General features: G+C 37.6%; 1 protein-coding gene across 2 annotated transcripts in view; it reads right to left on the reverse strand.

The window, feature by feature from the left end:
• Window positions 1–13797, reverse strand: part of RALGAPB (Ral GTPase activating protein non-catalytic subunit beta) — a 3411848-nt gene that overhangs the window by 2003600 nt on the left and 1394451 nt on the right. For both annotated transcript variants that reach the window (XM_044090192.1, XM_044090191.1), the window contains exon 10: window positions 8944–9142. In XM_044090192.1, the coding sequence (XP_043946127.1) occupies window positions 8944–9142 (199 nt within the window). The remainder of the gene's footprint in view (window positions 1–8943; window positions 9143–13797) is intronic.

The raw sequence follows: 13797 nt of genomic DNA on the forward strand, positions 1-13797 counted from the left end.
CAATAAGATTATGTTGAAAAGTTATATCCCAGGCTACCACAGCTAGTGAACTTGGGTGTTAAGTACCACATTACTGTGCTATTGTCTGTAACCACTTTCAATGGTCCCAGGAACCAAAGCAGACAGAGTTGGCAGCATTTATTACTGCCAACATTCTCTTACATTTGTGTGTCTTGGGTTTGTCCTTTTTGCATACAATCATACAAAAATGATTTTTCCTCGGAAAAGGGAAAAGAAGATGTAATGTTCCACATATTCTCAAAAGAAGTAAGCATAAACTTTAACATGTGTACTGTAAAATTATGAACTCTGAAGATGTGTCTGGCTTTCCCATCCTTATCCAGGGGGGCAAGCATTAGTATTTACCAGATGTTTAGCAGCAAGATTTATCAAGGAAATCAATGCTGGGTAAGAAAATAAAAATGTCTAACAATGATTGACTTTATACTATCAATCTGTTTTTTACGGGAAGCAGGTTGGCTTTAGGTAAATTTACAAGGTGTACTAAAACAATTTTCCACAGGAGAGTTCACATGTCTATGACTGGAGCAAATCTGTAGCCTGCTGAACGGGCAAAGACCATTTGGAAATTTTCTTCTTTTTGTGGCTGGAAGAAGGAAGAACTGAGGATCCAGTAGGTTTTTTTTTTTTTTTTTGGATGGTGAAGCCAAAATGATGCCTGAATCCCAGGAAAGATTTGCAGCACTAGTTGGTGAGACAGGTAAGTATTTAAAAAGTATAAAACTCCACCAAAAAACACAGTGAAAAGCACTTTATGCGCTTACACTTTTAACAACTTTGTTTTTCCAAGCACTTTTATTGAATCATCACTTGTGAAGCAGGCAAATTTACACTTGTATAAAAGTAATCAAACTAAATTAACAAACATACTTCACATATATTGCTATACATCACATAACCTAAGCAATATTATATAAATTATTCAATTCCTAAACCATCACTTACTACATAGGCAATAATACATTTATATAAATAAAAACAAACCTCACCGGCACAATTCTAGTTGCAAGCATTGTACATCACAAACCATACAGACCCAGCTTCAAACATTATATCATCACTTATAATCTACCCAATCTTTCTCACTCAAACATTCCATAGCTCTCACTTAAGTCCTGCTGCCTTTTAGGCCTCATTCCTCCCTTGTATGTATTGTTCCCACAATTCCAATTATTTCTTACGTAATTTGCTCTTACCCCTTTCCAAAGATCTCAATTCCAGTTTTATCTCTGTTACTATATTCACTACTTCCGGTACAGTTGGTTTAGATTTTGATTTCCATTTTCTAGTAATTGCTTTTTTGGCAGCCACCATTGTTAGACACAGCAAAGCCTTACTATGTCTAGGCAATTCCGATTCTGCATCACAGCTCAGAAAAATCATCCCCCTTGTCAGAACAATCTGCCCACGCAGCATCTTTGACAGCGCATCCGCAAGGAATCCTTAAAGTCTGCCAACTCACCTCACTCCCACAAAACATGGTTCCCAATTACCTCTTTCCTCCCCTTTACACCACCATTTGCTGTCTACCCGAGGAAAAATTCTCTAGAGTCTACTTGGGGTACAAAAATATCTATATAAACATTTCCAGGCATAAATCCTAACTCTGCTAGATTTTGTTGCATATTTGGGAGACATACATATATTCTCCAATTGTTATTTTGTGAATTGCTTATCCAATCTCTCTTCCCAATCCTTTCTAACCTTCTCTAACTGATTCTTATAGTTACTGTACAAGAGTTTATATGATCTGCTAATTATTCCTTTTTTAATGGCAGCTTCCGTTCTAGATTCTATTAAAAACTTTACCAGTACTGGTCTCACATTTAGAATCCTCCCATTTCTTTCTCTTTGCCTGCACTTTAATATCAATCTCCAAAGTCCAAATAAATTATTGGCATCTTCCCATTCTATCATTTTTCCCTCTATAGATATTTGCTCCCAATACCTTGGTTCCTTTGCCAGTTTTCTCCAATAAATTCCAGTCCCCTCCTGCTTACTGTCTGTATGCCTAATTGCAATCATCTCCGTAATCCATTCCTATGTTGGTATAGTTCTTAGAATACGTTTTGCTACTTTATGGATACAATATTCTGCATGATTATTGTTATTCTCCTTATTGGCTTGCATCCAAAATCCCAGTATCTCCTTGTTTCTTGAGCTTCCCCTGTGTTTCATCATCATCCCTTTCCACTTTGAATTATAATTTTCTGCTTGTGCTATCTACAGGAGTTTTAACTGTATAACTCTGAAATACCCCTTCAAATTGGGTAATCTCAGTCCGCCCTATTCTACTGGAAAAATCAGCCTGACTTGAGTCTTGCTGTCTTCCTCTCCCAGATTAAGTCCTTCAGCTCTTTATTGTTATCCACAACTTTTCCTCTGGTGGATAAAAATATGCCTGACCTGTATATAACAACTAAAGGGACTAAAAACATTTTAATTGCTTGTATCTTACTATCCGCATCAATATAACAAAGCTGCCATTTTCTCAGTTTTTATATCATCTTTTTAGTCTCTTCCCACACATCCTTAACTGCCACACTGGAATCATTTTTAATCCATATTCCTAAATATTTAATTTTATCATATCCCCATAAATATGGGTATTCCTGAACCAGTTGATGTGTGGGTATAGAATTTACCGCTACTGGCTTTGTTTTAGCTTCATTAATTTTGTATCCCGAAAAGATCTGAAACTGTCTCAAAATGTTCCACAAAACTGTGATTTTTTTTTGGTTTTGTCAGGTACAAAATAATATCTGCTGCAAATAAAGCTAGCTTTTCTTGACTTCCATACCAATTATATCCTTGAATTTTTTTGCCCTTATTTTCTTTGCCAATGGTTCTAAATATAATGCAAATAATAAAAGGGAAAGATGACACCCCTGCCTGGTTCCTCTGCTCAAGTACAAATTATCAGTGAGGACCCCACCCACTCCAATTTCCGGCTACAATCCTTCATATATTCTCCTAATCAACCTTATAATTTTTTTAGGACATGCAAATGTTTCCATTGCCCTGCTCGTAAAGTCCCAACTTACTCTGCCAAATGGCCTCTCTGCATCTAGATCCATCAATAACAATGTTATTTCCTATATTCTGCTTCCCTCCAGATCATCAATGTTCTGTTAATGTTATCAAATGTTTTCCTACCCTCCACAAAACCAGACCGATCCATATCTACCAATTTTGGCATTACTTTTGCCATTATAGACAAACACTTTATAATCATGGTTTAGGGTTGAAATAAGCCCGCACTAAGCTGGATCCGATAGATCCCCACCCTCTTTAGGTATTACAGCCACCACCGCTTTCTTCCAGGATAGTGGTACCTCTCCTCTTAAGACAGTTAAACAAAACCTTCCAGATCTTTAAAAGCATTTTCCTCCTAGCTTCCAAACCTCCACAGGAATACCTTCCATTCCTGAGGACTTTCCTGTAGATTGGTTATATATTACCAGGAACACCGGCTGGGCAGCAAAAACCAAACCACTTAGTAGAATTTGAAAAATGGTCATGCACTGTAGCGTAATGTCCTTTATTTCCACAACGGACAGCCACAAATAGCTCACAGCACCACAATAAAAATAAAACGAAAATAATGTTAAGCGCTTTCTCCCGGATTTAATACCAGGCTTCCTCAGAACAATTCATTTTCACACAACAGTGAGTTTAAATATCCAATTAGTAAAATCACATGCTCCAATTCAATGACGAAAATTTCGTCATGCACCAACACCGTAAATATAAATTATAAAATGCTATTTATCACCTTCTAATAAATACCAGTTCAAAAAACATGTAATACACAACAATACGATAATCTGTGTATTACATTGCATGACTATAAAATGTGAAGGCTATGAAATATTAAAACCAAATATTTAAATGTTCGTTCAGTTGAAAGCACTGCATTTAAATAGCAATAAGTTAAATAAATGATCAAGTGAATAAATGGATAAATAAATAAACTGAATAAAAGAGACCTGGAACCACAAGGAACATCTTTACTAAAAAACTACTTCCTAACAATGAATTAATTGAATTGGAGCATGTCATTTTACTAATTGGATTGAATTGGAGTATGTGATTTTACTAATTGGAACTGAATTGGAGCATGTGATTTTACTAATTGGATATTTAAACTCACTGTTGTGTGAAAATGAATTGTTCTGAGGAAGCCTGGTATTAAATCCGGGAGAAAGCGCTTAACATTATTTTCGTTTTATTTTTATTGTGGTGCTGTGAGCTATTTGTGGCTGTCCATTGTGGAAATAAAGGACATTACGCTTCAGTGCATGACTATTTTTCAAATTTTACTAAGTGGTTTGGTTTTTGCTGCCCAGCCAGTGTTCCTGGTTTTTTGCTTTTATCGTTGGGGTTTTGTTCTTGGTTATATATTACAATTTTTATCTCACCTCCTCTTCCTATCCTAACTGTTAGTAATTGAGCCTCATTTGCCTCTAACCTCGGCATATTTAATTCGTCCATAAACATTTTCTTTTGCATCTTTTCTTGATTTTCATATTTCTCTGCTTTATACAGACTCTCACAGAATTTCCGAAATATTTCTATCTCGTTACCTTCATTATAGGCTCCCTAAATTTGGTGACAGCCCTTTCTTTTTGTTGCCTGAATCTTTGTGCTAACAGTTTTTGCGTTCTAGAGTTGTTATCAAAACAGTTGCTTAACAGCAATCTTTCTAAGCTTGCGCATATTATTGAGGTAATCCCTTATTTTCTACCTAGCATTCAGCAGCTGATTCTCCTCTTGTTTTCTGAGACTCCCCCTATTCTGCAATACTTTCACATTTGTCAGTCCCTCTAAATAATTCTTGTTACTTCTTAACCATAGCTCCCTTTCTTTTATTTCCACCCTATTTTTAAACTCCACCTTAATTTTATCTCACTCCCTAGCTATATTTCCAGAATAAATTTCTATCTTCTCTAACAGCTTCTGAATAATCTCAACTACCAATTCCTTAAATTCCTCTCTTTCCAACAGATAGGTGGGAAAGCGACAATGTCTCATTTTTACTTTATTACCCTGTGTTTTTACTTTAGTTATTACTGGCACGTGATCTGAAAAAGCTACTGGGTGGGTATGAAGATCTTCAATTAAATGCATATGTTCCTGTGAAATGTAAATTCTATCTAGCCTAGGCCAGTTTTTATGTCGTGGGGAATATGTAAATTCACTTTGAACTCCTATTGCTGAATTCATATCTTCCATTTCAAAGATTTTCATAAATTATTTCAAAAATCTACCCTCCTTTGTTATATTTTCCCTTATGGGTCCCGAAGACACATCTTGACTGCTGCAAATCAATTTCCAGTCCCTCCTATAAGTAATAGTCCTTGCTGAAAACTAATTTCTCCCAGAATTTTCTTAAGCTCCATTACAGCAGTTTTAGGTGGGTACTTTTAGCAACTTTTTTTTTCCACGAAAGTAAAAAAGATGCACTTTACACAAAAGGTGACTAAATGTCATCTGGCAATCCCTTAAGACAAGGTTTCCTTTCTTAAAAAAAGTGTGTCTGTGTGTGTGTGTGTGTGTGTGTGTGTGTGTGTGTGTATATATATATATATATATATATATATATATATATATATATATATATATATATATATATACATATATACACACACACACAAAAAATGTGGACTTTTTTTTTCTGGAAGGGAACTTATCTGTCCAGCAATGGATAACTTGTAAGCTAAATGTTGATCCTCGAAAGCCTGCAAATGGAGTGTTCTTCTTCAGCAGCAGGAAATTTCTGAAGGGCTTAGTGCCCAAACCACTGTTTTCCTCCTTTTTCAGCTCTGCTTAACCTGGTAATGGTTTGGGAGGATGAAAGGTGCCCTAAAGCTTTGGAAGCTGGGCCAGTGGTTATATCTTTGGCAGGATATAACCTATTTAGCTAAGGTTACAGCAGCAGTGATCAGAAGATTAACATCAGTAAGTGCTTTGGGCTCAGGCAGGACAATGAAAGCTCTGTATCTGAGCTGGGCCTCCAAGTACTCAGAGCCCCAGTGGAATAACTCCATTATTTTACAAAGGGTATCCCCAGTGGAGAAATCTTCTGATGGAAAGGCAAAGGATAAGGTGTTCTTGTTGTTGAACTCACTGGGTGGGGGGGAGACACAGAAGGAAACTGAATCACACAGGCCAGTTTATCAGTCTCAGAACCTGGGATGTCAGAATCCCCCCCAAGGAGGTTCAGTCTAACTTGTCTTAAAAAGAGCCCTTGACAAAGTATTTCCAGGGCTAGCTTGGACTTCAGAAAAGACATGAAGTCCTAAACCTGCAGTTAGTATAAAGCCTGTTTTGAGAGAGAAACAAAGGAACGCAAAATGAACTGTTTATATTACTGAATTGTATTTATATTATTTATAAATGTTTTTGTTTTCATGTTAATGTTCAAAGAAAGTCTAACCAAAAAAAAATTAGTCACAGAAACTAACTGCTATTGTAGTTTTATTGGAGGTTCTGTGTCTTGTGATAAATATGAATGTCTTATTTAAACTGACTTGTTGAATTTGTTTGCGAATGAACACTAATCAAGGGAGTCCATACCAAAAGCTTTGTTGTTTTATTAAAAGATTTTGGTGTTTTTGGAATCTGGCATTCATTTGCTTTTATTGTGGCGTTATAACAGTTTATGCTAATTAACTGGTCGCAGATCCATGGTCTTGCTTGTTGTTATTTCCCTCAGAACCTGGGATGTCTGAATCCTTCCACGGACGTTCCATCTATTTTGTCTTAAAAGGTTTCCTAACAAAGTATTTCCAGGACTGGCTTGGACTTCAGAAAGGACATGACGTCCTAAACCAGCTGGAAAAGGTGTTGAGAAGAAGCCTGGGAATTAAAGTTAAAGCACAGGTCGACTATGGCCAAGGCAAGCTGTCCAACACCAGTTTGGTCTTTGGTGCTTTAGGCTTCACAGATTCAGAAAAAAAATATTCAGTAGACCTAGAGTGTGGGCATCCTAAATAGACATCCACTCATTTCCTGGGATCCTCCTTGCAAATAAAGACACAGGATCTTTATTCTCTGCCTTGGTAACAGGAATCTGAGCCTGTAACACTGAGGGCCCCCTCAGCATCAGTAAGCACATCTGAGTCTTTGCCCGGTTTGGCAGGGTGGCAGCATAGAGAGCAGTCACATCAGAAGCCCTGGCCAACACAGACAGTAGCTGCATATGCACTTCACCACATCCAGAGCTGCTGCATCTTTGGAAGTCAGTTATTCAATGTCTTTTTTCCTACAACATTTCTCCCCATGATCTTACTGGTACGCTTCTTTTTCACATGTAGGATCCTGGATGCCTTAGCCGATGCCATACTGATACAGAACCAGATATGTCCACTTTAAAAGCCACAAACTCTTGGGGAAATTCAACTCTTCTCTTGATTCTCCTTAGGTGAAACTGGCACAATACATTCAAGCATCCACATTGTGCTGACTTGAGGCAAAAACAGAGAAAATCTTTGTGGGAGTCTGCTTCCCACAATCAACATGGTTATTCACTTTAACAAACATATGTGAATCAGAGACTATCAGATATAAAACTAACAACAGGACTATTAAAAAAAAAAGACAGAAAATTTCCCTTCAGGGTACTTTATCTTGAAGTAAACAAACTCGAGTAATGCACCAACAGAGAACTGTGCAGCAAAACAGATCTAAAGATGGCATCAGTTAAATCCCTTCATATACTATCGTCACCGTATACACCTTAACCTCTAAGCACAAATGTGCACATACCCAAAAGTAATCGGGGCAAAGGGCCCAAATCAGACAGTTTTTAAATATTGCACTTACAAATTTAGAAAGTTGTTAGAATAACATTTTCTGAAGAATATAAAGTCAAACTCAAATGTATGTTACCATTTAGTGACTTCAATTCTCAATGATTTGCCAGAAAACCATAATTTTAAGATAAAAAGACGAAAATGTGTCAAAAATCTGGACAGGAATGTATGCAGCAGTGGGAAAGGGAGTCAAAACCTTGGAGTAAGGTATAGCTTTGGAAGTTAGGTTGGCTGACAGGCTTCCTCCAGACAGGATCTCCCTCAAGTGATAAATACAATAAATAGTGGATAAGCACTGCATTTTTCGATGAGTTCTCATGATCTTAAGTGCAGAACTTTATATATTTTTTAAACATTAATCACCAGCCATTACACTTGCTTATGCATCCTGCAAGTTGATGTAGTTTCTTTTGGAAACAACCTGTCAAAGCCACGGCTACCACACAAAATGTCACACACAAGTAAAATTTCTCCTTCAACACCAAAGAAAGAAGTATATCAAAACTCGTGTCTCAACCAAATGCTCTACAATCTACCGTAACCTAAATGTTCTGACATAAAACATCCACAGCCTCCCTCCCCTATTTCAGTGACTGAGTGGTAACTCAGGCAACGAAATGGATCAAGCCACAATGCAAAGACCTCTGCAGCCTGAAGACATGCTGCTGGACACCAGCAAATTAATTATCATTCAGAAGTAGCAATATCTTGACCATCAGAACTATTTCCATAATCCTCCCTAAACAGAAGTGACAGTAATGAGCTTGTAATTACCTAATCCCCATACTTTTTTTTTTTTTTTTTTTTTTTTTTTTAATTATAAGGCAACAACATGGGAAAGTTGATTTGTCTTTTTGCAATGCTGCCACTGGCTTGAAAGCTGGAAATATCCCTGACTCTTAAAATTTAATCAAAGGCCTAAGAAGCATTCTCAGTCACAAATGTAACCTATGTATGACAGACTACAGCATGCAATGGCAACAGATAGACATACATATGCGAGGATGATAGAGCCTAAAAGCAGAACTAGCAGTACCAAGTGTTTTGTAAACACTGCAGACACAGAAACAACAAGAAGCACAATCAATAAAGAAAACTAACTTACCTTGACAGATAGACAGGTAGGATTTCCTCACCAGTCTTCTTACTGCAAAATATCCTACAAAGTGTCCCACAAGCCTCCGCTCTTCCTGCTTCATAATTGTCAGGAAACTCATTTGTATCAAACAGAGGATTGGAAGCTACTTCATTGGAAAGCTGTGATCCCTTTCGACGAAACTCCACACCAGCCTGGGTTGTTAGGGCTACAGAAGGACAAGGAGAGAGAGCATGATCATATTTGCCATCATACACAACTTAAGTGAGGCTCATGGGATTGTGGACAAAGAACTCTTAACACCTAACCTAAAATAAAAAGCCAGTGGGGTACACTCAATATATGCTACATTTATCTGTGGTTCCAACTGACAAACTGAATTTACTTTTACACATATACAGGGTGATTCAGAAGAAAAAAAAATATTTCCAATTTTTGAGACCCCTCCTTAAAAAAATGTCTGAATTGTATGTATGTTTGAAGGAAGTATTGTATTAAACTTCATAACAATTTCTAAACATCCGTAAAATCCACACTTGTAATCTAATGATACATAAGTTGTTTTCTATTTACCCATACGACGTAATTTAAGACCAAGTACTTGTATAATAGAAATTCTAAACAACTTCTTTTTCCCTATACCTCGGAAAAAACAGCAAAAACAAACTCTGGAGTCTTGTCTGATTACAGACTAGGCTGAAGTCTGCAACAAGATTCCAAATCATCATCTTTATCACTGCACTACTCGAACTATTCAACTATCCTTATCTGTACTGCTCAGTATTTAACAAAGTACTGCATTTGGTGGGCTTAAATTCAGAAATGAGTGCCTTTAGAGCAGTTTCATAAGTTGTTATGGTGCAAAACAAAGCCATTAAACACAGTTATCCAATTTTCTGTTTCATTAATGCTTCAAAAGAAACATAGCTAACTGGTAATAGAGGGGCACAGCAATTACTGATAAATTTACCAAATTACTGAATGTGTATGTATTTTAAAATCTTGTTCACTCTCCCATTGAGCTCCAGGTCAAATTATCAATGCAAAATTTTCTCAGTCCCTGCTGCTACCAAAAGCAAATTGAACCATCAGACCCCCCAAACTTCACAATAGTGTCGCAAAAGTTTTGTTTTATTAATCATCCTGTCTCATCCATTACATTTCTCATGTTAACACCCAGTTCTAACAACTGGATGGGTTTTTCAACTATGCTCCACATTAGGCTGTCTGCGTTTCCCACCACTTGCTCACTGATCTTCTGTAAATGTGGGCAGCAAATCTTTCGGAGCACCAGTTTTAATGGATGCATCCATAACTGCAAGCCTGCAGTTCTGCAAGTCATCATATCCCTAAGGCTGTCTAGAGGAGAAGCCTGTCTGCAAACTGCTTTGATGAATCTCTAAATGCTGTAATTTAAAACTGAAATGTTTTGATACAAAATAACAGCTGTTTTAATTAAAAGCCCATTATTCAATTACAAAGACGTTTCAAATTATTTTAGCTATGTTCTAGCACTGGCCCTCACATACACTATGGCTGTGCTGCTTAAACACAGTGACACTGACTGCTAAGGATTCTGGCTTCCTTTGTTTTCTCCGTACATTTCAGAAACATATAAAGTTCATTACATGCTAATACACTGACTGGAGAAATGTGTAGGCTGCTTGCCTATGCCAACAAGAAAGAACAACTGTATGAGGAACTTGCTATGATAGTAGGTGTTAGGACTCTCCTGATATAAAAAGTGGCATCAGCCTTAACCATCTTTAGATTTTTCTTGCCTTCAAAGGCTTAGGAAGAATCCCTTGTTATGCCTTTCCTTGGCAAAATCCTAAGACTACAATGAGATCTCCTCCAGGACCTGCCCTTTCCATTCAACAAGGAAACCCCCAGAACACTGGCTCTCACTGATACATCTGAAGCAGGTGAAGCCAGAATTTCTGTTAATATGGCAGGTATAAGGAAAAAAGGGGGTGCTGACCTGGTATCTAAGCCAATCCTTGGATGACTACACAAAAAAGAGGGTCTGGAGGGAGGGAAACTGTGCTGCAAAAAGTGATCCAACCTGAGTATCTACAACTATGGTAAATTCTATACACAACTGTACTACTTAGTTTTTGCATGTATCACTGTTGCAGCAATCACTGCAGAGACAATTCCCAGAGCTTACATTGTATCTGGGGGGGTTGGCAGGATGGCAGAGGCAAATCCAAACCTTGTCCAGCTAGCAATGCTTAGGGGAAGTGTAGACTGATGGCCTGGTGCCTGCCTCCTACAGTACGAGTACTTAACCCCCCTACAAGTGCAGTAGTGGTTGTCATGCCTCTGGTGGAATGCAGTTGAAATGACTCATGCAAAATCTTATTGTTGGCAGTATAAGAAAACAAAAAGCAGTGTGCCAACCATTTGCAATAAATTACCTAATGATGCAGAACTTGTTTTCCATTTACATACTCAATGCGTTAGGTACTTGACATATAAATGTAGATGTTTGAGTAGATTCACTGTTACAATAATAACTCTATGGAATTCCTGTCTGTAATGAGTAGAGGCTAGCCCAAATACTAGACATTTCTATTAAAAGCTTACTAAATGGATTACAAGGCCAAAACAACATGTCCAACATGGACCAACTGAAAGCCCTGTCCCTATACTTGGTATCCTACAGGCTGCTAAGAGGTGACCTGTTTCCAGCATACAAGACATCCTCTGATCCATTACTGACAGATTTACTGCACATCAGCAAGTCAAAAGGACATCAGAAATACTTGGTCTAGGAATCTAAACCTCTTCTACAGCATCACCAAAACAGTTTGGAGGGACAGGTATATTTTATAGAACATACCGCTGATATGGAACAGATATCCTTTCCACATAAAACACAGTTCAAGCCTGTCCATTTTCAAGCGCAACTTAGTTCTATGGATGGGAAACAGAAAATTTACCCCAGAACTAACCCCTGTACTACTAATGGACAGATGCAGCTTCTAAATGCTTTATCCCATGCATGGATCCCCTCAAATTTTTACAGTATGATTCCAGTTATTCTTAACAGGGGTAATATATAATTATCAACTATGGCACGGGTAAGGCCAAGCTATGATCAAATGGGATAAGTTATTTCAAGCTAACTAACAAAACAGCAAAAAAAAATTAAAAAGCCAAACAATATTCATCAAAAAAGTCCAAGCTCCAAACCAAGCACTATGTTTATTGAAATTAGGTGCTTTTGTCTCAAAAACAGACTTCATTAGAATGTCGTAACATACTAGGACTCCAATTTAAATACGCGCATATCATAGTATTACCACATGATATAGGACTTGAATGGTTTAAAGAGGTATTAACTGAATTTTCTAAGTAATATTAATATTTTATATAACTTTATGGGGATGGTTTTGGATAATAATTTTATATATTTTGACAGAGTATTTTCACTAGGACACAGGTGCATCAATGGAAGCAGTATGTGCCTCTATTTTTGCTAGTATAGTAATGACTTAAGTGGGAAAGAAAATGCATTTTAGAAATGTTAGCATTTATGAAAATACAGGAAGTTTTTGATGCAACTGATATAAGTCATGTGATATTAGATTATTTAAATTTGAGTCACAGTACATTACGACATTCTGATGAAGTCTTGTGATCTTTCAGACAAAAGCACTTAATTTCAATAACATGTTTGCTTTGGAGCCTGCAACATTTTGTTTGGTGATTATATGTTATTTCAAGCACAAAACAGGAAATTGGCTAAGCTTACAATGGCCCACCAAGGGCAGCTAGCCAAGTACTTGCCTATGAACTTAAAAAAAAAAAAAATTACTAGAGATATTTCCTCCACCTTAGCCCAGCAAACACTCTTCTTCCTATGTCAAGACATTGGTATTATAGAGGGTAGTCAGCCAGCAACATCTTTCAGTTTCTTGCACACTCCCTTTGGTTCTGGAGCATAACCTGTCCAGATATGTCTTGGATCTGTGCCAGGGATGGTTATCAAAGATGTGGTAAGACACCTATCTGGGGATGGAGAAGGAAAATAGGATGAAAGGGTACCCACTCCAACCACAGCCAAAGAGATAGAAGGGGGAATGAATTGGTACTGCAACAGTGAAACTGCCTGAACAGCATCTACATGACAAAACTGAACTATGTTCATCACAGTTCACTATCGCAGAACTGACCTTTGGGAGAAATTCCCCAGAGATAGGATGATTTGGAAGGATGGTTAGGTGGCTGGGGGAAAGGAGATAGCAACCCTTGGAATATGACAGAAACAAGTACTGCCCTGGTCCTGGACATTGCTTCTAGGATGTAGTGCTTAGCAAATGTATGGAGAGAGGATCTGGTTGCTGCCTCCAGAATAGCCTGCTTGGAAACCCCTGCAAGAAAGGCTGCAGTGAGCCTTGACTGTTTTGGGAACTAGTTTACCATGGTACTGTTAACAAAAAGAAATTCACTTAGAAATCTATTTAGAAATACTTTACTTGTTTACAGGCTTCCCATCTTTACCCTTTGTATAAGCAAAAAAAAAAATCTAATTTTCTGTACTTCTGTCTTCTTCAGGGTTCTACTTGAGCTGAAGGTGCACATCAAAGGAGTGAAGAATAAATCTCTACTTTCTGATCATAGCTAGAACACTGAAATGTGGACAGCCTGACTCAGAAAAAATCGGTGACAATTCTAGGCATGAATAAAGGCAGACATAGCAGTGTCGGTATGTAGGGCCTCTGGTCATGAGCAGGCAAGATGTGACCTGGATCTGGTCCCCAGTAACTTCTCATACAATGATGTAAGAGGATCTTGCTTCTCCTCCTCTCTAACTAGCAGTCTGGCATCAGAAAAAAAAAGTTATGTATTACCATA

Source organism: Protopterus annectens, chromosome 12.part0 (assembly GCF_019279795.1).
Source record: "Protopterus annectens isolate FY-2018-M chromosome 12.part0, PAN1.0, whole genome shotgun sequence".
NCBI classification, from domain to species: Eukaryota; Metazoa; Chordata; order Ceratodontiformes; family Protopteridae; genus Protopterus; species Protopterus annectens.